We start from the raw sequence: 23,217 nt of genomic DNA, 5'->3' as shown, positions 1-23,217 counted from the left end.
TGACAACTTCAGTTTTTCCCGAGACATTGCACGTAAAGGACTTTACAGAGAATTTGATTTTGCTCTCGAATCGTTAAAAAGTGCTTAAACTGTGGAAGTGTAACGCTTTTCTCACAAGAAGTAGTTAATTTATTTTTAAGGTAAATATTAATATTCATTTCTATCGTTTTTTGGTGTAATATAATCATTTCATTCAAGAATTTACCGTAGCTTTTTTTATAACCTTTCTTGTACTTTCCCGTTCAATGGCATTTTCTTAATAGAAATTCAAGTAATATTGATTAAAAGCATTCGATACAGCTTCGTGAATGCATTTTTAACGAAATACATAGAAAACATCCCAATTGAGTATCATTAATGTAACGTCAAAGAATTTTCTCGATGTCATCCCATTGTGGGCCGGCGCGTTGTCCCACTTAACTATTTACCCATACCGTTATCTATTTCACCGTTACAGCTTACTTTCAGTTTCATTAATCGTTCCTACTCTTCGATCCGTTTAGGTGCGTTGGCTTGTGACACGTTCGTCTGACGTGTCCCTTGAAGTAGGTAGGAGTTTGACGATTTTATCCCATGCGTGTCCTTGATACGGTCTAATGAACCCGTTTGTCGACACTGCAAGCGTTTTTTGTATATTGCTAGAGAGTTAATGAATTTTGTTCTCGATTGTTCTAGAATAGTCAATTCGCACAAAATGCGGTGGTACTTGCTGGCGCTAGCTTGCGTCCTGGCGGCGGTGTACGCCGAGGACAAGAAGGAGAAAGACAAGGATATCGGCACCGTCATTGGTATCGATTTGGGTACCACATACTCATGGTAAATATACTTTTTATTATATGTGTTAATTAATAGGTAATTTAACATAATAATATATAACCACACTGTATAAGATAAGATAGAAATGTTGCTACTTGAGATAAAAATCATGTTCCTAAATTTAAATAATTATTAAAAAAAGGTAATGTTTCTAATCATACATACCCATTTGAAAAATCTCGGCATATTGTAAAATGTTTTGAATTAAATTAAAGAATTATTTTTATCTATCGCACAGCATGGGCATTAATTAAATAATCTCAAAATATCTTTATTAACAAATATTTTAAGGATATGATAAAATATTATGTGGGAGGTGGTGTCTGCCTGTGTGAATTTATTTAGATAAAATTGGTATATGAGTCATAAAAGAAAATAATGTTTCAAGTTTAAATACAGTTTGATTCATAGTTAAGATTTTATCGTATCATCATACCCAATAATCTAAGATCTCACAGTAGGATAGTGCGTTAAGTTTTTTTTTGCTTAAACCAAACTTTTATTTATATTTATCACTACATAGTATAAAACAAAGTCGCTTTCTCTGTCCCTATGTCTCTTTGTATGCTTAAATCTTTAAAACTACGCAACGGATTTTGATGCGGTTTTTTTAATAGATAGAGTGATTCAAGAGGAAGGTTTTAGTATATAATTTATTAGGTTTTAGACAAAGCGGGCGAAGCCGCGGGCGGTAAGCTAGTTATTTATAATTAGGAGAATATATTATATTAACTAGGTTGCCAGTCAAAATATGGCCGCAAGCATTTTTAATAAAAAAAAAATTAATAGATTTTTCAGGAAACATTTTGTTCATTACTTATTTATTGGTAATTTACGGAAAAGAATAGCTTTAATTTGATATATGACTCATAAATGTGCGTTATGAACGTAAATAAATGGATAAAATCATCAACATTAATTATATCCTCTTTTATTTAATGTGATTTTTTCTTTTGTCAACAGTGTCGGTGTCTACAAGAATGGACGAGTGGAGATCATTGCCAACGACCAGGGTAACCGTATCACCCCCTCATATGTAGCGTTCACAGCTGACGGCGAACGTCTCATCGGAGACGCCGCCAAGAACCAGCTTACAACCAATCCCGAAAACACAGTTTTCGACGCCAAGCGTCTAATCGGTCGTGAATGGACAGACTCCACCGTCCAACATGACGTCAAATTCTTCCCATTCAAGGTTGTTGAGAAGAACAGCAAACCTCACGTCTCCGTGATGACCGCACAGGGTGACAAAATCTTCGCTCCTGAAGAAATCTCCGCTATGGTGCTCACAAAGATGAAGGAAACCGCCGAAGCTTATCTCGGCAAAAAGGTCACTCACGCCGTGGTTACAGTCCCTGCTTACTTCAACGACGCTCAACGTCAAGCTACCAAGGACGCTGGTGTCATTGCCGGACTTAACGTCATGAGAATCATCAACGAGCCCACCGCTGCCGCCATCGCTTACGGTCTTGACAAGAAAGAAGGAGAGAAGAACGTTCTCGTATTCGATTTGGGTGGTGGTACTTTCGATGTGTCTCTTCTTACCATCGACAACGGTGTATTCGAAGTAGTCGCCACCAATGGTGACACTCACTTGGGTGGTGAGGACTTCGATCAAAGAGTCATGGAGCATTTCATCAAACTGTACAAGAAGAAGAAGGGCAAGGACATCAGAAAGGACAACCGTGCCGTCCAGAAATTGCGTCGTGAAGTTGAAAAGGCTAAGAGAGCTTTGTCTTCAAGCCACCAAGTTAAGATCGAAATTGAATCCTTCTTCGAAGGTGAAGACTTCTCCGAAACTCTTACCAGGGCTAAATTCGAAGAATTGAACATGGACCTGTTCAGATCTACCCTTAAACCTGTACAAAAGGTGTTGGAAGACGCCGACATGAACAAGAAAGACGTCGATGAAATCGTACTCGTCGGTGGTTCAACCCGTATTCCCAAAGTGCAACAACTTGTCAAAGAATTCTTCAACGGCAAAGAGCCATCCCGAGGCATCAACCCCGATGAGGCCGTCGCATACGGTGCCGCCGTCCAAGCCGGTGTACTCAGCGGTGAACAAGACACTGACGCTATCGTACTTCTTGACGTCAACCCTCTTACTATGGGTATCGAAACCGTCGGAGGTGTCATGACCAAGCTCATCCCCCGTAACACCGTCATTCCTACCAAGAAATCTCAAATCTTCTCCACCGCTAGCGACAACCAACACACCGTCACCATTCAGGTGTATGAAGGTGAACGTCCTATGACTAAAGACAACCACTTGCTTGGAAAGTTCGATCTGACTGGCATCCCACCTGCGCCAAGAGGCATTCCACAAATTGAGGTCACCTTCGAAATCGATGCCAACGGTATCCTTCAAGTATCGGCTGAAGACAAGGGCACAGGAAACAGGGAAAAGATTGTCATCACAAATGACCAGAACAGATTAACGCCAGAAGATATCGAAAGAATGATCAAGGACGCGGAGAAATTCGCTGACGATGACAAGAAACTAAAGGAACGCGTCGAAGCTAGGAATGAATTGGAGAGCTACGCATACTCCATCAAGAACCAACTCCAAGACAAAGAAAAGCTCGGCGCTAAAGTCAGCGACGACGAAAAGACCAAGATGGAAGAAGCTATCGATGCCGCTATCAAGTGGCTCGAAGATAACCAGGACGCTGATGCTGAAGAGTACAAGAAACAGAAGAAGACAGTAGAAGACGTCGTCCAACCGATCATCGCCAAGTTATACCAAGGTCAAGGTGGCGTGCCTCCTCAGGGAGCGGGCGGAGAAGATGACGAATTCAAAGACGAGTTGTAATCACAGACTGATAACGAGTGATAGCCAAATGTGATCTCCGTCGCTACGGGCTACGTGCGATGCCAGCGCAATGCACGTAGTCCGTAACATGGTGCGGATACGATGTGTTTTTTGCTCGTGTTGTGTATATTTATTCGTGTGCCGCGTGAATGAGGCTTGTGGTGGTCGATGGACGAATCTGCCAAACGTATAGTCAACGTAATTTATATTTAATGTAAAATCAATCGCAGGCGAATTATTATTATCTTTGACTGTACAAGTTTTACAATCGCCGCCGCTCGCGTGAATGTATGATTTGTATGTATGCGTATGTTTTGTATAAAATGATGCATTTTTAATTTTAATAGAGCAATAGAGTTAATTGTGAAGAATCTGTTCTCTATGAGAGGTGTTTCCTCTAAACATCTGCTAGTCTCGCTTTCGAGACTGCCTCAGTGTTCTTTATCGTATGTAATTGTTTTTGAGACTGCTGAAATGTTAGTTCTTAATTATTAGCAGAATAATTATGTAGAAATAATATAAAGAAGTACGGAAGAGTACATAATAAAACATTTTTTCTATGAAGAATTTATTTCTTTTATTTTTCTGCCCAGTGCAATCATGTTAAAACCAAGGTTAAATAAATTAAAGTACATAGTAGTATCACAGAATAATATAAAACTATGTAGGTAGCACTGTTAGTCCCCGCATACATTTCGTAATTGAGAGCAATATTCGATATTGAAAGATGGCGACGCCATTATAGCTGCTTGAATCCTCACTTGAACTTGATCTGGAAAATAAATTTTAAATCAAATTGAAAAAATCTTTTATCCACGACGGTAATATAATATGGCAATCTTTTGATAAATATTAACCACGGTCAATAAAATTCACATTATGTAATGTGAAACCTCGATAATAATGAGCAATTTGACTTTGACCATGTAGTTCATTGATCTGTGTTAATTGTTTTAAATAACTACCTTCACAAATGAGTTCGTTAATCTGTGGTTTAGCTATAAACATAGTTATCATTGAGATATACATATTGAGACGACACCACCTACATCACTTATGTTCCGCTCAACATACGCCATATGGCGTAACTGCACGCTCATTTTTTGTTTTAAAGTGAAACGCATCAAATATGCCTTCGTGTGTGTTACGATATTGCACAAATAATACGAAAAAGTGCAAAGGAATAACTTTCATCGGTAATTACCTAACTAGATAATAATTTTTAAAACTTAGAGCAAAAAAATGGAGCACAGATTTTGTTCGTGGTGTCTCGACCTCCATACGTAGGTAGTAATATTATCTCAATGATAGTTATTGGTTTTATCCCGATTCCATAACGAAAGAGCTACTAGAACATCATAAGACTATCGATATCAAGATTTACTACCGATTTGATCATTTCCGTCCACTTCTACTGCAGTTATACCAGCCGCAGCCCTTAGCTCAGCAAGCGATTCAGTGAAGAACGTATCTAACTGAAAAAACAAATGTCTGTTTTATAGATTTCGCGGCTTCGCTCTTTTACCAATAATAAGTTTCCATCTAGGTACCGAAAGTTTATACCGTTCAACGCGCAACGGACAACGGTACAAGTGTGGACGTTGTACAAGCAAGCTGCAAGAAAACAGAAACGCGCGCCGCGCCGGCGCGTAAGTAGGTACTTAGTATCAAACATAATATTTTATTATAATATAACAAAAAGATGATTACAATAAAGTGTAAGTACTAAGCATTAACGTGTACCTAATGAAACCGTACAAAATTATGATGAAAATGTTCAATAATTCAACACGCATATAAAACTAATTTTTAGCGGTGCTAATATCGACGTTAACTGATTTTATTAAATACATAACTGTGTGCTTTTTAGCATGCATGTGTGATGTACTATGACCTAGTAAACGTGTTATTGGGTTGAATAACCGTTGTAACCAAAAACCTGACCGTTACCGCTATTACGTGAAAGTAATAACTAAGTAATAAATCCGTTGCCATTGTTATTTTAGTAGCGATCTAACGTTTTCATTTTAGAATCTATTAATTTTATGATACATCAATGTATTGGGGCCCCTCTTTAGCCTCGGGGCCCCGTATACTTGATACGGGGGTAGCGACGGCCCTGGATGTAAGATCGTTCACCTTAAGTATAATAAAAAAAAATGTCGAAGAAATGTTTACATTATAATGACGTCGTATCGTGAAGGCATGTGGAAGTAATTTAATCCTTGTGTGTCAAGTCCGGCTTCACCCTCGGTCAAAAACAAGGAGTATATCCAAAGCTTATGTGTTATTCTGGTGCATATTTATAAGCTACATCACTGCCAAGTATCATTAAAATCTGTTCAATTGTATTCGAGTATAAGTAAAAGAAACATAATCCATATTCGGTTACAACCACGTAAGCCTTCCAAAGGTCCGGGTACCGTCCTTTTGGTGGTACCCGAGTATTATGGAACTCGGAAACTTAAGATAATTGGAAGTTGGAATAAGTGACAATATCCAATGGTCAATTAAATCTTGAAACTGCAGTGTAACGAAAGCAAAATTTAGCTGTGGTAGTCGAAAGTGCGGATAGCTGACTCACGTCCCGGATACCAGGCTAGTAGGTCATGCTAACGACGTTAAGGTTCCACTAATCTTAAATTCTTCATTTATTTATCATACTAGCCGCGTCGCGCGGTTTCACCATCGTGGCTCCCCTCCTGTTGCTCTTAGCGTGATGATATAATATTATAGCCTACCTATTAGCCTTCCTCGATATAGGTAGGGGCTATCTAACACCGAAAGAATTTTTCAAATCGGACCAGTACCTAGTTCCTGAGATTAGCGCGTTCAAACATACAAACTCTTTAGCTTTATAATATTAAGAATAGATTACGATATGAGGTTTTGATATATGCGTTAGATTTTACTTTTATGTAACTACTGAACTAACTGTTTTTTTTTTTTCCATAAAGCATTATTAAATCTCAAATGATACAATAAGTCATATTATTATATGTATTAAAACGACGAATATTTTAATTTGTAAAAGATCGGTAAGGTAAACGCAGCTATCAACGACCCATCGAAAATCTGAAGGTATTACCGACCTATAAAAGTAATTCGAAATTTAAACGTTTCCAGAACTATTCTAGCTATAGGTAGGCAAAGTTATACACGAATGTATTAATTGAGCATCGTATACTTTAACGTTAGAGTGAGTAACTGAGCAAAAAAGAGTTAAAATGCGTAAGTTGCTGCGGGGTAGCGTGGAAGCAGGACGTGTCGTACTGTTCCGTTGTTCCTTCGGGTAAGTACTGTGAGTATCTTTTTAAGACATTTACAAACAAATGACATCTATACTTTAATTTATATTACTAAATGTCAATGCATTTAAGTGTCAACTTTTCATTTCTTACAACATTTTATTAATAAAAAGTAATTTGAAACGATAAAACTTAAAATTAAAATGGGACGGTGTTAGCTTCACCAGTTTAAGTCGTGGCAGGTATCAACGACCCGTAAGTCGGCAATGGCAGCAACGTAACTTTTTGTTTTATTTTCTTTTATGTTATTATATCACACTAACACAAGTGGTCTTATGGACCAGTTTAAATCTAAGCTATGAGTCTTCATAAAAATCTATTAGCGACTAAACTTTTTTGTCTAGTGTTGTGTCTTTTAGCGTTGTCAATTTATACAAAGTTATGATATTTTCGAGGATCCCTATCGAATAGTTACAGTAGTAAATCATTGTTTTTTTTGTTTAAACAATATGCATTTGTTCATATTTTGTATGACATTAATCAATTATAATCTATTTTATAGTCTGATGGTCAAATGAATTAAAATAACCATTTTTTTATGGGTCGGTAATACAATTTAGGTTTATACTTACATACTTTAATACCGACCCATGTGGGTCGGCAATAGCAACTATAGGAAGCTATTACCGATCGAATATAGATTGTTTAGTTTCTCATCTACAAATTCAAATTCAAATTGCTTTATTTGCAGAATGTAGAATAAAGATGTTTGTATATACAGATAATATTGATCCTTAAACATTCCGCTCGTAATTGAGCGTGCAAATATATTTTTATTACTTTTATGACATAATAGGTACCTATTAAAAATTATATTTTTTTTAGGTTCAATTAACATAAAACATATAATTAGGTATATTTTTTCCAGAAATATGGAGCCACGAAAGCGGCGAAAAGTATTCAGTAAAACACAACTCGCCGAAGCAATCAATCAAATAGCATAACGAAATATCCTAGAGTTTGAAATCCTTAATTTAATATATGTACATATATTAATAGTATTATGTTGATTAATTTAAAAGTTTGTAATTATTTAGTTCATTACTAAAAAGTACTCATTTGTTTTATTAAAAATAACTACAATAAAAAAATACGAATATATTTGCATTTTTATTTCATTTTATTAAGATCGGTAATCATCATCATCACTAGCTTCTATACATTCCATTGCTGGAAAAAGGCTTCCTCTCACATACGATCGGGAATAGCTGCATAAAAATCGTTAATAGCTTCACAGCCGTTTTTATGGGTCGGTAATAGCAACAATCGACTAAGTCACATTGTAAATTATTTTTTACAAGATAATCCTTTATTAGAATGTATTTGCTTCAATAAATACATTTTTTATACATAACACTAGCATATAAAATGAAATTATAAATCTTTAGAAGAACCAGTATACTTAAAAAATATGGTTGATTTTGAAATTGCCTTAGAGGGGTCGTTAATACCTGCGTTTACCCTAACTACCTAAATGTACCTATACATTTGCTACTTCTTTATTAAGTACTTTAAAATATGATCAACATAAGCAAGTGCAACGATTCTTCGAGTTCAACAGTTTATCCACGCGAAAGAAAAAATATGTCACATTCTCAAATCAAAAAGACAAATGTACCAGATAATGAGGAAATATAATAGCTTTTACCTCAGCATCAAGCTGTTCGGCATCAGCAGGCCGGGGCAGCACTCGTGGGCCCGTGCCCAAAGGTTGTTCTTGACCTATGATAATTTAACTTTATTTCTATTACAGACTAAAGTCCTTTGACTATGGTAACATTTGAGTTTGAATTTAATTCTAGAACATTCCACATTTTGTAGGTGAAAGTACTTTTACCATTATCTGCGGTCATATTAAAACTACTACTGTTTACTGGTAGTCCAAACATTTTAAGGTCTGCTGATTGTTTGCATGGGATAAAATATTTTGATGTACAGTTTCGTTTATACCTACCTGTACACCAGTCCACACCACGCGCTGTTGCTCGAGCTTTACAAGTATTCCAATCAACATTTAGAAATATTACTCTGAAAATAAATTCATTCATAAAAAAACAATAGGTACAAATTTTAAATTAATAATGTGGCCATTAAAGATTTTGAGTGACTATGTAGGGCCCAAGAACACATTCACTGTGAAACACATTAAAATAAAAATAAAAACACGCATGCAGCACACATGATCGTCGAGTTTCATTTTTATTATTATATGTATGTGTCGTGGCCACGGACTTTATATATTTTATACGATCTGGCCAAATGTGGATGACTATATCGTGAAACGTTGACGATTTAACGATCTGATCAAACCATGTTGGCCATTTCATGAAATGCGACCATTTCGTGAAATGATCGATCATATCATGAAATGAGCAAATCTACGATATGGCCACGACATAATATGCATATAGATCTTTTTATATCTTATCTTTTCTCTCCTTTGAATGATATCTCTAAAAATATTATTCCAAGAACAGCGGTCACCGATTATGTCCCGATCGACAGTTAGGTATATGTCCCATGATCCTACATCCAACATGATCGTAATAACCATTAACCATAGGTATTGCTAGTTCGATAAGAAATCTATAAGTTTTAAAATTGAATTTCGACGGTACTCAATTAGAAATAACTCAAAATCTAGAGATCAATAAACTAGTGCTATTATTAGCCTACAACTTTACCGTTAGAGACGGTATAAGTAGGTATTTCGTTATCGAATTTATTTATATAACTTGCGAAAATTTATCTCTGAGCGTGTTTAATTGTATTTCTAGATCAGCTTTCACTAGTAGAAAGTAACTTTATAGACCTTACTGAAACCAATTTAGCCACAGCAATAAGATCGTTCATGTTTCTGAGATTACCAATGTCCAATACAGTTTACATATTTGAAAGTTATGGGAACACTGAACACTGTATTATTACCCGCCTGACCGCTATAAGGTAACGTTAAATTGTGTGTTTGTCGTTGGTTGCCCCGACTGTACTCTGGTTGGCCCCGTGGGTCACAGAGCAAGTAATATAGGCCGTGGGTTATAGAAGTAAAATCAACTTACTGCTGGTGAAATAATATTATGCAATATGTTTCATAGCTTATTTATAGTGACAGTATGGTAATTAACTTCGATGTGTGAAGCCTCTTTCTGTATGTGAACATCTTAATATTATTATTAAATTGATATTATGACGACCAGGTTTAAAGTTGAATAATTAATAATAACCGATTAGGCGGAGTCGGCATCATGTCAAGTAGCTCGAAGTCAACGCCAGAAGCCGGATATCCGGTGAGAATCCAACCGTGGTCAATGCAATCCTGTGAAGAAAATAACTTTAAAAAAAACCCCTGCCATCAACTTTCTAAACGAGTTATGCTCGCTAGATCAGAATAAAGATAAAAAGTATAATGGGCCGATCATAGACATTTTTGACCCTCTACCAAGAAGCTTATATCTAATACACTGGAGATTGCACTATGATCATTAACTTGTAACAAGAAAATATGACCTAGAATGACGTCAGTCATGTTTTTTGTCTCTTTCTGTTGAGTGACCACGCTGGTTTGTAAATTCAGGATTTTTCAAAATAGAAAAAACTAAAAATCATGGTATATAAATAATAACGACATAGGTATATTTTTAACAGTATTTATATTATAATATTATGGTCATACTTTATAGGTACATACAATTTTAATTGGTATAGAATGATAGTTTTAAATAACTTTTGGCTACAAAGCTTGGATGTGAACCGATATATAGCATTAACATCCTATGTAAATAGAGGAAAGTTGTGTTTTGCATCAGATGCTGTTTACCAAATTGTAAGCTACTCAGATCTTCTTTTTAAACGCGTTGCTTCGACTGGTCAATTTCAAGCCAAAATCATCAAAGAAAAACTGTTTAGCTGCCTTGCACAAATTTCAGCTAACTTTACAAAGTTTATTTTTCAAAAGGTATTTTTTCTGGGTCGTAATCCCCAGTAACCTTGATGGGCACATATATTTCTTTTTATTTTACTTTTTGGAAAGCTGAAATACGTAAAACAAAAAAATATAAGGTAAGTTAAAAAAGTATAAATTTCAATGTAAAAACGAACAATCTTATAACTACATGTGAGTGCAACACCGATGTCGTGTGTTGTTTCATTACTAGTAACAATCTTTAAAATGGTGTTCTAAATTTTCATCATAATATTGTTATTACAATATATTCTCCTCGCTATCCATAAAAACTCGTCATCATGGTTACCTTACTTGTTAAATTTGTTTATTGAAAACTTGTTGAAAAATGATAAAGTATTGGGGAAATAACAAATTTAACATGACTGCTTACTAAAATGATGCTAAATTAGACAATTTTTGCCATTGAAATGATTCTAAACAGGTAAATGCAGGAGTATTGAGGAATATTGTAAATAACGTAAATATACACTTGCCTGTGAAATTCTATGCCAGAATTTGGTATCCAAACACTTCTGCAATTTTGCACAATACAATGCATTCATTATATTCGGAAAATATTCATTAAATAAGCAACAATATTAACTTAAATATTCGAAGCGACGCAATTTTTTTGACACACATGCCATATTGACAAAGTGAGAGTTGCTACAATTTTATTATGGTGACTACCCATAATCAGGAAGTATCGCTTTTTAATAATTGGTTCAGATACTTATTTTATTTAGCATAAATAATAATTGTCTAATCCAACAATGCTTCTGAATGACGTTTTTGGCAATTTATCAACAAACTCATGTACAAAAACCAAACAAAAACTAACCTTTTGCACAGAATATTACAGCATACATAGTAGCCTTGGGAAAACTTCGTAATTAACAGTGGCAATACCAAGTTAGGTGTGAAAGTGATAAAAAACATGAACTGGGCAATATTTTCTTGTTACACGTCAATGCTCATACCGAAATCTCCAGTGTAAGATATAAGCTTCTTGCCCTCTACCCTTTGTGAAGAGGGCTCTAAGGTTAAAAATGACTACAGAAATTCAACTGCTGTCAATAACCTTCATAGCGATACGTCTTCTTACAATATCAGCTCGCATCTGTACGCTGCATCCGATGCTGCGGAGTTTCTTGCCGATATCATCGTTCTTCATTTTCGCCTCATTGAAGAGCAGTCCGAATTCCACTAAATATTTATACCATTAGAATTTTGCAATAGATCGGTTACTTAGTTTTGTTTGCTTTATTTATCACAACAATGATTTCAACTAAAATGAGAGCAAACCTTTCACATAAAAACTAGATCAAACCTTTTTGCGGTGATTATAATGGTCCAAAAAATGCACCGTACATTAAAACTATCAGCCTAAAGTCTCGAGCATCTTTTCTGTAGTTCATTAAAAAGGCTGAGCAACGCTACGCGGTAAACCTCCAGGGCCCCACTATCATGCATATTATTCTAGGAAGAAAGAAGGATGGTGATAAAACGTTTTTTCATAAACACAACGCACAATAAACCAAATCAAACTGCTTAGCGGCGGCCATGGCCTGCGTGCGCCTGCCGGAGCCCCGGGGCCCGATAAGCAGCACGCGGTACACGCCCGGGGCCCCGCTCGCGTGCACTCCCTGCCCTGGCCCCTGCGCCCCGGACGCGCACGCGCGGATCGCGTTGAAACACTTCATTGCGCACTTCTCGTGGTCGTCATCTTGTTCTATGTACACTTCCTGTGGGTGAGAACTGGGAGTGTAAGCAATTATTTAATTAAGTAAAAGGAAAAAGAAGATAGTTTTAATTTGACATTTTTAAATTCTACATGCTTGGTAACGTTATTTTTGTTTGACTGAAGTGGACTGAAGTCTGAAGTTGTAGGATCATTCAAGCCTTCTTATTATATTATGCATTTTATTTCTAAAGGTAGCTGGTAGTTTTAATATGAACTACTCTACTACCTACTCATCATAGAAAAGAGAATGTATAAACAAATCTAAAAAAAAATACCTACCATGATAGATTGAACATGCGGCATAGGTAACTACGTGCCTAATGCATTTCTCAATCTCATTGTAAGTTAAAACTTATCAAAAGCGTAGCTAATCGTAATTTAAATATCAAATTGGTCTTATTAAAATTACTTATTATAATCGTAAATAAATGGAATTCATTTTTCATTGGAATCTTTACACACACACGACGTGAATGACATATTTCAAGACCTTCAACGTGGACTTGTACACAAACTTCAGCCCCTCAAAGTCCTGCTGGAAGAAGGATCGTGCTGGGGTCCACGGGTCCACAGTGGTCGGCGCCACTGGCGGTGGAGGTGTCAGCACCAGCGTGACAGTTGGCAAGACGCCATCTTGTTGCAGGCACTGCGCTTCACGGACCGTGCAGGGGTGATCTAGTTATTTGACGTATCTTGGTGTTAATAGGAATCGAACTTTACTTTATCCTCAAAGCCTATTTCCGTGAGCGTAAAATAGGTTTAAAAATACCCTAAAAAGTTTAATTAATACCTAGGTAACATAAAAAAAATCCAATCAGATTATAGTTAGGCTACCCATTTATTACGTAATATGTAGGATTTCTGCAGAAAATACTAATTATGTCTATTTCAACAGTATATTACACTTGTAGTACATATGTACCTATTAGTAATCATGTTAGGATCGTAGATGAAAAAATGATTATATACCTACATCAACAAAAATTTACAAATCTGCAAGAATATTTCATTTTTAAAAATTCTGATCATGTTGTCATACCAAACATCAGCCAACCGGATTGCGGCACAGGGTCTTTCAGAGTCAGAGTTTTCGTAACTTCCGACATCAGCTCTGGTGAAATACACCCAGGCACGTAGTTATCGTGCTAGAACGTGATTATCTTTTATTTCTTATCGGTACCGCGATACTCGTTATTAACTATATAAGAGAAAAACTGCTGTCAGCTACGTTTTATATGTCCTCTAATTTCATTAAATACACTTATATACACAAGTAGGTACTATTATGTATGTATTGTATTAAATAGACAATTATTAAGAATCCTAATAGAACAATTGTTTGTATTGCAATACAATTAATTTTATTTTTGACAATCAATTAAGAGCGGTGCCCAATGTTTTGAGACGATCCTGGAAATTATTGCCAAAATTGTTTGATCCAAAATATACTTTTATATTTGGTTTTATTGTTAAGGGTTCCGGGTGGATGGATGGATGAATTGAATAATATATTATAACTAGTTGTGCCCTGCGGTTTTACCCGCAGTGCTCCACTCCTGTTGGTCTTAGCGTGATGATACATATATATGCCTATAGCCTTACTCGAAAAATGGACTATTTAACACCGAAAGAATTTTTCAAATCGGACCTGAGATTAGCGCGTTCAAATAAACAAACTCGTCGGCTTTATAATATTAGTAAGTATACTTAAATAAATTTAAACTATAAAGTCGTCGATTACCTTCTCGTAGCGATCCATTACGCATCGGCGACTGATTACAATTATGCCCAAATCTTTTAACATTTCTCGAACTAGTCTGTTTATATCTGGAATTATTGTGGATATCATGATTTTGCTGCAAAGTAGCTTATTTAAACATTTAAGTGCTGATTTACACGGGGTCAGTAGACAAGTCAGTCGCAGCGCCAATTTCAGCGCCTCGACTGACTTTAACTGTTTACATGAAGTAAGTAGTAGTGGTGCGTTTCTCACGGTGACCACACGTTTGTGAAGTCAGTGGGAAAAATGAATTCACGAAAACAACTGAAACGACGATTTAATTATTTGTTGAAAAATTTATCAATTTTGCTGTTGAATGAGTTAATAGAAATTGTAGAAAATGAGATATAACTAAAAATAAACGATAATGGGTAAGAAAATGGATTTAGGGATTTAATATCCCAAAGGCACTCGTTTTTGCCATATAATTGCACCCATTTTAAGGTTTCGTCTTCGCTTACGGGTCATTTTTATCGCCAGCGAAAAAAACGTGGTCACTCTACAACGCAGTGGCAATGACTAACCAAGCACTGACTTGTCTATTTACACGGGGTTTATTTGGCTGACTTGGGGGTGCGCGGGTAGCGGGGGGCGCCAACTGACTCTAAAATATTCGTGTCCGAATATTCAACTCAGCGCTGACTTCAAGCCTCTGTACTGACTTCAAATTTGTTTACACAGGGTTTTTTTCGGGTCAGCACTGATTTGCCTCGAATTTGTAGTCAGTTACTGACCCTGTGTAAATCAGCACTTAGCTATATGTCAGTCAGACAACATTGCTCATACTATTTTGCAGGAACATAAAATTACTAATACTGCCGACTGCGATGCTGACTTCCAATACAATAGTAATAATTTGTGGCCATAAGATTTTAAAAGTAACTATATTACTTGGATTTAGGTACTAGAAGAAAGAGACGGATTGTAAAGGCATTGTTTCAGATGGTAACAATATAACAATTTATGGTAATAATCGAACTTGGTACAGTTGTACCTGAATACAAGTTCTATATCATTGCGTTTTTATGCAGTGATTAGCGCGCAGAGCTCCTGGTTTCAAAAGCTATGAAGACCCGAGACTATACAAGTGATAACTGCGTTAAAAACAACCGACTTCAAACTTGCACTTGCAAAATTTACAAATACCTACAGACAAAAATGCTCATAAAATAAAAACTACTGGGCCTATTCGAATAAAATTTTTATGGGACCAATTCGACACCATCCCGCATCGAACAAAAAAAGAATCACGTAAATCGGTTCAGAAACCTCGGAGTAATCAGTGTACATACATAAAAAAAAAAAAAAAATATACCGGCCGAATTGATAACCTCCTCCTTTTTTTTGAAGTCGGTTAAAAACAATTAATTCGCTGGTAGATATTATCACTTTTACAGAAATTAACGAAGTCCGCACGTAACAACACATATAAGTACAAAATAAAATAAATTATTAAGAACCTAAAGCCTTACCTATTTTAAGTTCCGGGGAAACCAAAAATATTACCCTGTCGACGTCCTTAGTACTGTGCAAGTGACGCCCCACAAATACTTTCATGTGCTTCAAATGATCTTTTGGTAAATGTATCACTAAATCTCTGACCATATCCTTTAAAAAAAAATGTTGTAAACGTATATTAGCTTACCTTAAATTATTTCATAGCAAATATGAAAACTGAAAACTCAGCTTACTTTGAATAATTGGTATATTCTATGTTTTTCAAGGTATGGTAGAAAAGTTTCAGGCATTTGGAGCGGTCTCCTTGTAGCATCCGTTTCAGTCATTTTTAGCTACTTAAAAATTACTTTTGTATATCAAATATTCGCTGAATAACAACAAACAAGCAACAAATTACTATAATTCAGTTTTCTTTTGACATATTGATTGGTATCTTTGGATATTTCCAAAAACGGTGGAGGTTCCAATATTAATTCAAGAGTTTTATTTGAATGGTGTTTGCACCATTCTATTTGTAGTATAGTGTTACAAATTGTATGTCCAATTAACACATTTATTGTATTGAATTTAGTTAAATTTAACCAAAATTCAAAAGACCCACGTCGTTATTTAGATAGCGCACAAGGCAAGCACAAGGTGTGCACTACAAATTACAGAGTAAGAAATTATTCCCAGTACCTACATCAAAAAGGGGACACCCTCAGAGCAATAAACCTAGGGACACCCCATAATCAGCTGTTTTTGTCAGTAAAGTGTCAATGTCAAACAAATGTGGTTAGGTTTTTATTTAATCACGCATACACTTGGTGCTGAACTAATTCATAAAAATAAGCAGTAATTACTCGTTTCTTTAGGTTTCTCAATGCCGTAATAATGGGTCAGATGTCATAACAATTCATTGATAACAAACATCACTCATTTTACGATGTTCGGACGAACAGTGATTGAGTTTTTTACGACAATCTTCGGTATGGGACTTAGGTCAATAATTAAGTAACTGTGAATTGACTAGTTTTATTTCCTATTAGTGTGCCGATGACTAGCATCGGTTTACGTCGTAGTTTAGTGTATAAAGTAGCTACAAGGATGTTTTCTAACAATTTTTCGTACGAGGTGAGTGTACACATTTAAATACATCTTATGCACACATTTAAATACATTTATTACATACATAAGCAATCAAACAAGTTTTTTCGAATTTAAATAAATAATATGGATCCAGACATTATTCTGTATCCTTCTCTTTTCCTGTTAATTTTGATTTTCTTGGTAATTGCTTCATTTTAAAATACGTTAATTTTTAACTCTGATAGTCATTACATAAATAAATTTAATATTTAAACACTGCCAAATTATCATATTTAGTCATGTGAAGTACCTAACCAGTTTACCTACCTAACAATTATAAATTTATGCAATGTATTTCAGTTAATTAAACTGGAAGGTAATTGATACTGTGCTTCTGCAATTGAAATAACTTCCTTCATGCACAACCTTACTCAATATTTTGTAATAATTTTTTTGTCAAATTGTACATTTATTTTAAGTTACATAATATTGTTTCTGTAAATTTTGTTTTTGTGTAATGCAGTACAATAAAGTGTTTTCTATTCTATAATGTATTTCAACTATATACCAATAACTACACTCTTAACAAAATAGCTGAAATTGGTCCGAATTATACAATTTTTTTTGCAATGTTTTTTATTTCTCTGTTACAGGATGCTGTCCATAAATTAAACTCTTTACAATCAAACAAGGCTACAATAGAACAAATACGAAAGGAAATTAAAACAGGACAAGTAAGTACTTATTTTCTAGTCTGTTTAAAATTCTAGAAAACCAATTATTTTATTTCTCAATATTAACTACAATTATAGCAAACTATCATCTCAGTGTTAACTTATAATTATTGATTACTATGAAGATGATAATAAATATACCTATTTGGTATATTTATTATCATCTTCATAAAATTTAATTATAGAAATCTATAGCCATATAGGTATATAATAATAGTCAATACTCAATATCTATTTTTATAGAAATGCACAAATTTGAAGGAAATGGAAAAATATTTAGCAAGAACAGGAGTACCACTAACAACATTGGATAAATTATCTGTTATACATGTTGCTGGTACTAAAGGAAAGGTAAGATTACAAAATGTTCAAAGAATTCTATTTCAATAGAATAAATATTATAAATATAATATTTATGAGTACTATAAAAACTTTTATGTCGTCGTCGTCGTCGTCGTTTCAGCCGTGGGACGTCCACTGCTGGACAAAGGCCTCCCTCAAGGATATCCAGTACGACCGGTCACCGGTCAAACTTTTATGTGATAATGTTTATTTCTTAATTGTTTTTAAGTTTATAAATAATCAAAATCTTCTCAAATATGATTTCAGAAACTATAAGCAATAGAAGATTATTATTCATTCTTATAATTTCCCATCTCTCACTATTCCTTTTTCTATTTACAAAGGGGTCAACAAGTGCAATGTGCGAATCTATTCTCCGATCGCACGGCTACCGCACTGGGTTCTATTCATCCCCGCATCTCATAGCTGTAAGGGAACGGATAAGACTGGCCGGACGACCTCTCTCTGAAGAACTGTTTGCACAATACTTCCATAAAGTATATGATGCTTTGCATAAAACACAGGTTTGATTTATTCTATACATATAATTAAATTAGTTCTTAGTGATTTTTTATGTTCTTATTTAAAGGAATACATGTCAAGTTGTATCCAATGATATTACAAGTAAAAAGGTATAGATTACCAACACAACATTCGTCAAAAAGGCACACTAACACACACACAAATAGACAGGAAAGTAAGATGGCATGATTCAACTTATGGGAGCGAGAAAGAGACAACTGATGTAAATTGTGGCTATTAAAATAGTTTCGACATGCCATTTCAACGTATTTATACTTTTTTTACTTATAATATGTGGTATAGCTCAGTTAACAGAACGATTAGAAGGTCTATCAATATTTTAACAATTTCTTTTATTTCAGAAGTATGAGGGCGATATGCCAAAATACTTTGCCTTCCTCACAGTGATGGCTTTTAATGTTTTCATTCAAGAAAATGTAGATGTCGCTATAATTGAAGTTGGAATTGGCGGCATTGTGGACTATACAAATGTTTTAAGGTAATGCAGTGAAATAGATTTATTGAATTGTAGTTTCCTTCTCAATTCGCAGTAAAGTGCAGTTAATCGTTGACTGCTTTACTATGCCTCAAAATTTTTCTATTCAATTATGTAGGATTATGGATTACAATAGAAATTAATAGTAGTTAACTAAAGATAATCATAATAATCGTAATAATTTCTGAATTCTCATTCATTTTAGAAAAGTCCCAGTAGCCGGCATAACAGCTTTAGGCCTAGATCATACGTCAATATTGGGAAACACTCTGCCGGAAATTGCTCTAGCAAAAGCCGGTATAATGAAGCCTGACTGCGTGGCGTATACTGTACAACAACCACAAGAGGCTATGGAAGTCTTGAAAAGAGTGGCTTCTGATGTTAAAGTATGTATTCTAACTTTATATGTGAGTTATATAACAAATCTTTTTCGTCGCAAAATTTTTCCAAAAACTCTGGGTATGCTGCAAAGGAAATGTAGGGTTTGGCTTGGAAATGAAAATTTAAACAATAAATGTTATGTAAATAAACAAGTTATTCTTTTCAGTGTCCCCTAACAGTTGTGCCAGAATACAACACATATACATTTCAAAATGGCCTCCGTCATTCCATACAATTAGACGCATATAGAATAAACGCGTCCCTAGCGATTCAGCTAGCCCATGCGTGGATGAGAATAGCCATAGATAATAAAAGTGAAAATACAGATAATGTAAAAACCAGTGGGTTAATAAATAAATTACCAAAGGAAACTGTTATAGGTTTAAGGGATTGTAAATGGCCAGGACGATATCATGTGGTTGAAACAGAATTTGGATGTGTGTACTTAGATGGTGCACATACAAGGGAGTCGATGGAAATTTGTGCTAAGTGGTTTAATGAGAATTGCAGGTATGGTATACGAATATGACCTTATATCAAGAACAAAGTAATTTTTGGGGTGTTTAATAATACTAGATCTCGAAATGGGCAGAATAATTTTTTAAGATGGAAATAGACTTAACCAATTTCCTTCGTAAAAATTAGAATAAGTATTTAGAAAATGTTTGACTTATAAAGTTGCAGTAATGCAGGAATATAATAAATTCTTAAATAGTAAGAGCGCCTATACACGGGCGGCTCGAGCAGTTATCGGCTGAGAGACGTACACAGACTACTCGGGCGGTCGGTAGATGACTGCTCGAGCTGTCGCTACAAACCGCTCAGTTGACACCTTGAAGCGGTTGCGACGGCCTGAGCAGTCCGTGTTCAGCAGTGAATGAATGTCCACAGTTCACCGCGCGGTCGCGGTTTCAAGCCGTCGGTCTCAACTGCTTGAAGCGGTCCGTGTACGGCCGCCCTTACATTTAAATATACTAGTAATAATACAAGTAAAAGAACTTTTAAAAAATATATAAATTTATTATGAGCTTGTAACATTGCTGTAGATAATTAAATGTCCAATTCATTTAATAACTTTTCACTTTGCTGTAGCGTTGAGCACAAAAGTATACAAAATACTATTCAACAGTCAACTGTTTATCACTAACATCCAGAAGCCTGTCAATATCTGTTAACCACGATATTAATCTATCCAAATATCCACCATCTTGCTTATAACTTAGGAGCAAAAGTTGCATGTGTTGGAATGCCATTGGTTGCTTCAATAAGTACTCCAATCTACCATCTCTTAGCGACAATAGTTTAATAAATACAATGGCGATCAACGTCCACTGTATTGGCTTGAACATTATATTATTCGGTTGCAATTGGAATGTGTTAACAAGCATTCTGACATCTGAGCTTATACTTAACGTCAATAAGCCCAACGATCTTAATAAATCTGGTAAAACTTTATTCAAGTGTTGGCACACGATTCTTCTACGTAACGCGTTCTGCGCATTTTTATCTACCAACGGTAGCTGAGTTACTTCCTCTTCTTCTGTAGAACTATCTAACTGTCTAACTTCAACATTTTCCACATCAGGTATCACAGTTTCACCAGCAAAGAATGCCTTCACTTTCAATTGCATTTTTTTGCTTTCCTCTTTCAGCATTGTGTAATCAGGCAATGGCTTCATCTCTTTTGATAATGTTTGCGCGTCGTACCGTTTGTCTTCTAATTCCAGCATGTTGAGTTTACGGCACAATGCTTGGTATTGGTCGTAAGAATTTGACTTGTAGAACATACTTTGTGTATGATTGTTCAAGTACTCTTTTATGAATTCTCCTTTGTCCGCAACAATTTCTTTCACTTTTTCTTCTCCAAATAGGAACAACAAGGTGTCTAGTGTAAACCATTCAGCCAAACATTTCTCTACCTCAATTGTAATTGCTGCTACTGATGGTTGCTTCTTAGATAATATTTTAGAGGCAAGAGATTTTGATTTATCTTTCTTTATATCTGTATTATTTTTTATAGGTGCCTCTAACAGGATGGGATCAATTTTTTTCTCAGGCTTTTCTATTATTTCACCAACAATATTTAAAGGATTTGGTGCAGGTTTAAGTTGTTTCTTATCTGATATTTTTTCTGGTATATTTTTTGTTAAATTTTGCTCTATATTTTGTGAAGTTTTTGCATCTTTTTGCGATTCTACAGTTTTAGATGAGTTAGGTGATGAATTATTTTCAAGAACTGGGTTTGGCTTCGATTCATTTTCACTCTTTTCATTCATAACACTATGATCATTAGCACTACATTCTAAGTTTATCTCATTGTTTTGCATTTCACTTAGTCCGGCATGTGTGAAGTCATTAATTGAAGTAAATGATTTTAATTCCGATTTTATATCTATTCTCTCTATTAGACCTAAGTCGACTTCTTGTCCTAAGCTTCCCACTGTGTCCAGCGTCAATAAATGAAACTTTGGTATGTCTTCATACTCACGGAACCACAGCGGACTGGTCAGCATCTGTTTCTTTATGTACATAGCAGATTTATAACATGTGTTGCTACAAAAACTCTTACGTGTCGTTATATCGTATACCTTGTTTGTTTTCACTGAAATTCTGTACTTCTGTTTCGGTATATCTTGCTCCGTGATGGTTTTCTGACATAAAGGATAACCACAAAGACGTATAATAGATCGTTCTTCTATTATATCTTCTAAGTGCGATTGATTAATGTCCGGTAAACATTTGAGGAAATACTCCTCGCTAATGCATTTTTCTAATAAACTCTCGACAATATTCTGCGCTTTAGCGTTGCATTCACGTTTTTTAACAATTGCCTTTCGTATTTGCTCTTTGGTCATTTCTTCCATTTTTGTTGGCTTTTTCTTTGATTTATTGCCTTCCATTTCCATTTTATTTATTTTGTAATATAAATTAAAACTCATGCAAACAGCAAAACTTTTTTTGTACTTTTTTAATGTCACTAATGTCATTCGTTCATGCAGCTGTCAATTGTGAACAGCTGTTTTATTTTTTTTTTATAGTATAGAAAACAGATACGAGGTTTTCTGCCGTGTACTGGCGCGTATAATAATTTTTAATATATTCCTATTATTTTCCTGATATTAAATGATAATTTTATTTTCAGGTATCAAGAGAAAATTTTGATATTTAGTGCCACTGGAGACCGCGATGCCGAGATTCTTTTAAAGCCGCTTTCACACATGCATTTTGATACAGCATTATTCGTCATACCATCAGCATACAAACAAATTACGGATAAAAGTGATAATTACTATAAAACTGAACAAAATGAACTAATTTCTCGATGCAAAAAATATGCGGATATTTGGAATAATCTTAATCATAGTTCAAGAGACATAAATGTATTTGAATGTGTATCAGATGCTTTGGAAAGTATTAATAAAAATAGAAAACAATCTATTTTAATAACAGGATCACTACATTTGGTTGGTGCTGCTTTATCAATAATTGATCCTAATTTGAATTATTCATAAAAAACAAGGATAAGCTGTGATGAAAAAAATGTATATTGTAATTTGTAACTATTTTTTACCAAAATATATAACATGTTAATTATTGTGTTTTTTTTTATACTAACTTTAATTTTACTAAAATGCTGTGAAGTAACTTCAGTGCCTCCTTGAGGGTATATTATGTATTTCACATTTTTATCTTTATGGACTACTAGCAGTTGATCTTTGTCTTTGTGTTCTGTCAGAGACTGTTCACAAATTACAGTGAAACGTGACTTGAGCCGTGTAAGCTGGGAATTTCTTTTTGATTCTATACCAATTG

At 34.9% G+C, this 23,217-nt stretch overlaps 4 protein-coding genes across 4 annotated transcripts; 2 read left to right on the top strand and 2 right to left on the bottom strand.

Moving 5' to 3' along the window:
- On the top strand, nucleotides 1-4,195 carry LOC123703554 (endoplasmic reticulum chaperone BiP). Its single transcript, XM_045651622.1, has 3 exons — nucleotides 1-140; nucleotides 676-816; nucleotides 1,780-4,195. Exons 2-3 carry the CDS (start codon nucleotides 695-697, stop codon nucleotides 3,626-3,628), a joined length of 1,971 nt encoding a protein of 656 aa, XP_045507578.1. The 5' UTR covers nucleotides 1-140; nucleotides 676-694; the 3' UTR covers nucleotides 3,629-4,195.
- A 27-nt stretch (nucleotides 4,196-4,222) lies between these two features.
- On the bottom strand, nucleotides 4,223-16,212 carry LOC123703547 (adenylate kinase 8). Its single transcript, XM_045651610.1, has 12 exons — nucleotides 16,095-16,212; nucleotides 15,876-16,011; nucleotides 14,365-14,450; nucleotides 13,663-13,768; nucleotides 13,114-13,298; nucleotides 12,411-12,624; nucleotides 11,961-12,085; nucleotides 10,161-10,252; nucleotides 8,891-8,964; nucleotides 8,585-8,658; nucleotides 5,016-5,103; nucleotides 4,223-4,400 (listed from the first exon to the last, which is right to left on the bottom strand). The coding sequence occupies exons 1-12, from the start codon at nucleotides 16,185-16,187 to the stop codon at nucleotides 4,306-4,308; spliced, it is 1,368 nt and encodes a 455-aa protein (XP_045507566.1). The 5' UTR covers nucleotides 16,188-16,212; the 3' UTR covers nucleotides 4,223-4,305.
- Nucleotides 16,213-16,624: 412 nt separating this feature from the next.
- On the top strand, nucleotides 16,625-22,998 carry LOC123702690 (folylpolyglutamate synthase, mitochondrial-like). Its single transcript, XM_045650471.1, has 8 exons — nucleotides 16,625-16,974; nucleotides 17,583-17,663; nucleotides 17,907-18,014; nucleotides 18,350-18,529; nucleotides 18,890-19,026; nucleotides 19,229-19,409; nucleotides 19,571-19,914; nucleotides 22,547-22,998. The coding sequence occupies exons 1-8, from the start codon at nucleotides 16,897-16,899 to the stop codon at nucleotides 22,914-22,916; spliced, it is 1,479 nt and encodes a 492-aa protein (XP_045506427.1). The 5' UTR covers nucleotides 16,625-16,896; the 3' UTR covers nucleotides 22,917-22,998.
- LOC123702680 (putative RNA polymerase II subunit B1 CTD phosphatase RPAP2) lies at nucleotides 20,401-22,398 on the bottom strand. Its single transcript, XM_045650460.1, has one exon. It carries the CDS (start codon nucleotides 22,389-22,391, stop codon nucleotides 20,523-20,525), a length of 1,869 nt encoding a protein of 622 aa, XP_045506416.1. The 5' UTR covers nucleotides 22,392-22,398; the 3' UTR covers nucleotides 20,401-20,522.
- Nucleotides 22,999-23,217: the final 219 nt, after the last annotated feature.

This window comes from Colias croceus, chromosome 2 (genome assembly GCF_905220415.1).
Source record: "Colias croceus chromosome 2, ilColCroc2.1".
NCBI classification, from domain to species: Eukaryota; Metazoa; Arthropoda; class Insecta; order Lepidoptera; family Pieridae; genus Colias; species Colias croceus.
The sequence above is the reverse complement of the archived record's forward strand: the minus strand, read 5'-3'. Positions and strand labels throughout refer to the sequence as shown.

Excerpts from the sequence above, each read along its gene's own strand:
- LOC123703554 (XM_045651622.1), top strand. The coding sequence starts at position 695 with ATGCGGTGGTACTTGCTGGCGCTAGCTTGCGTCCTGGCGGCGGTGTAC. Across the intron at positions 817-1,779 it reads TTGGGTACCACATACTCATG|TGTCGGTGTCTACAAGAATG; the intron begins GTAAATATACTT and ends TTTTGTCAACAG.
- LOC123703547 (XM_045651610.1), bottom strand. The coding sequence starts at position 16,187 with ATGACTGAAACGGATGCTACAAGGAGACCGCTCCAAATGCCTGAAACT. Across the intron at positions 14,451-15,875 it reads TTCCCCGGAACTTAAAATAG|ATATAAACAGACTAGTTCGA; the intron begins GTAAGGCTTTAG and ends CAATAATTCCAG. Across the intron at positions 12,625-13,113 it reads TGTACAAGTCCACGTTGAAG|GAAGTGTACATAGAACAAGA; the intron begins GTCTTGAAATAT and ends TCTCACCCACAG.
- LOC123702690 (XM_045650471.1), top strand. The coding sequence starts at position 16,897 with ATGACTAGCATCGGTTTACGTCGTAGTTTAGTGTATAAAGTAGCTACA. Across the intron at positions 16,975-17,582 it reads CTAACAATTTTTCGTACGAG|GATGCTGTCCATAAATTAAA; the intron begins GTGAGTGTACAC and ends TCTCTGTTACAG. Across the intron at positions 19,410-19,570 it reads GAGTGGCTTCTGATGTTAAA|TGTCCCCTAACAGTTGTGCC; the intron begins GTATGTATTCTA and ends TATTCTTTTCAG.
- LOC123702680 (XM_045650460.1), bottom strand. The coding sequence starts at position 22,391 with ATGACATTAGTGACATTAAAAAAGTACAAAAAAAGTTTTGCTGTTTGC.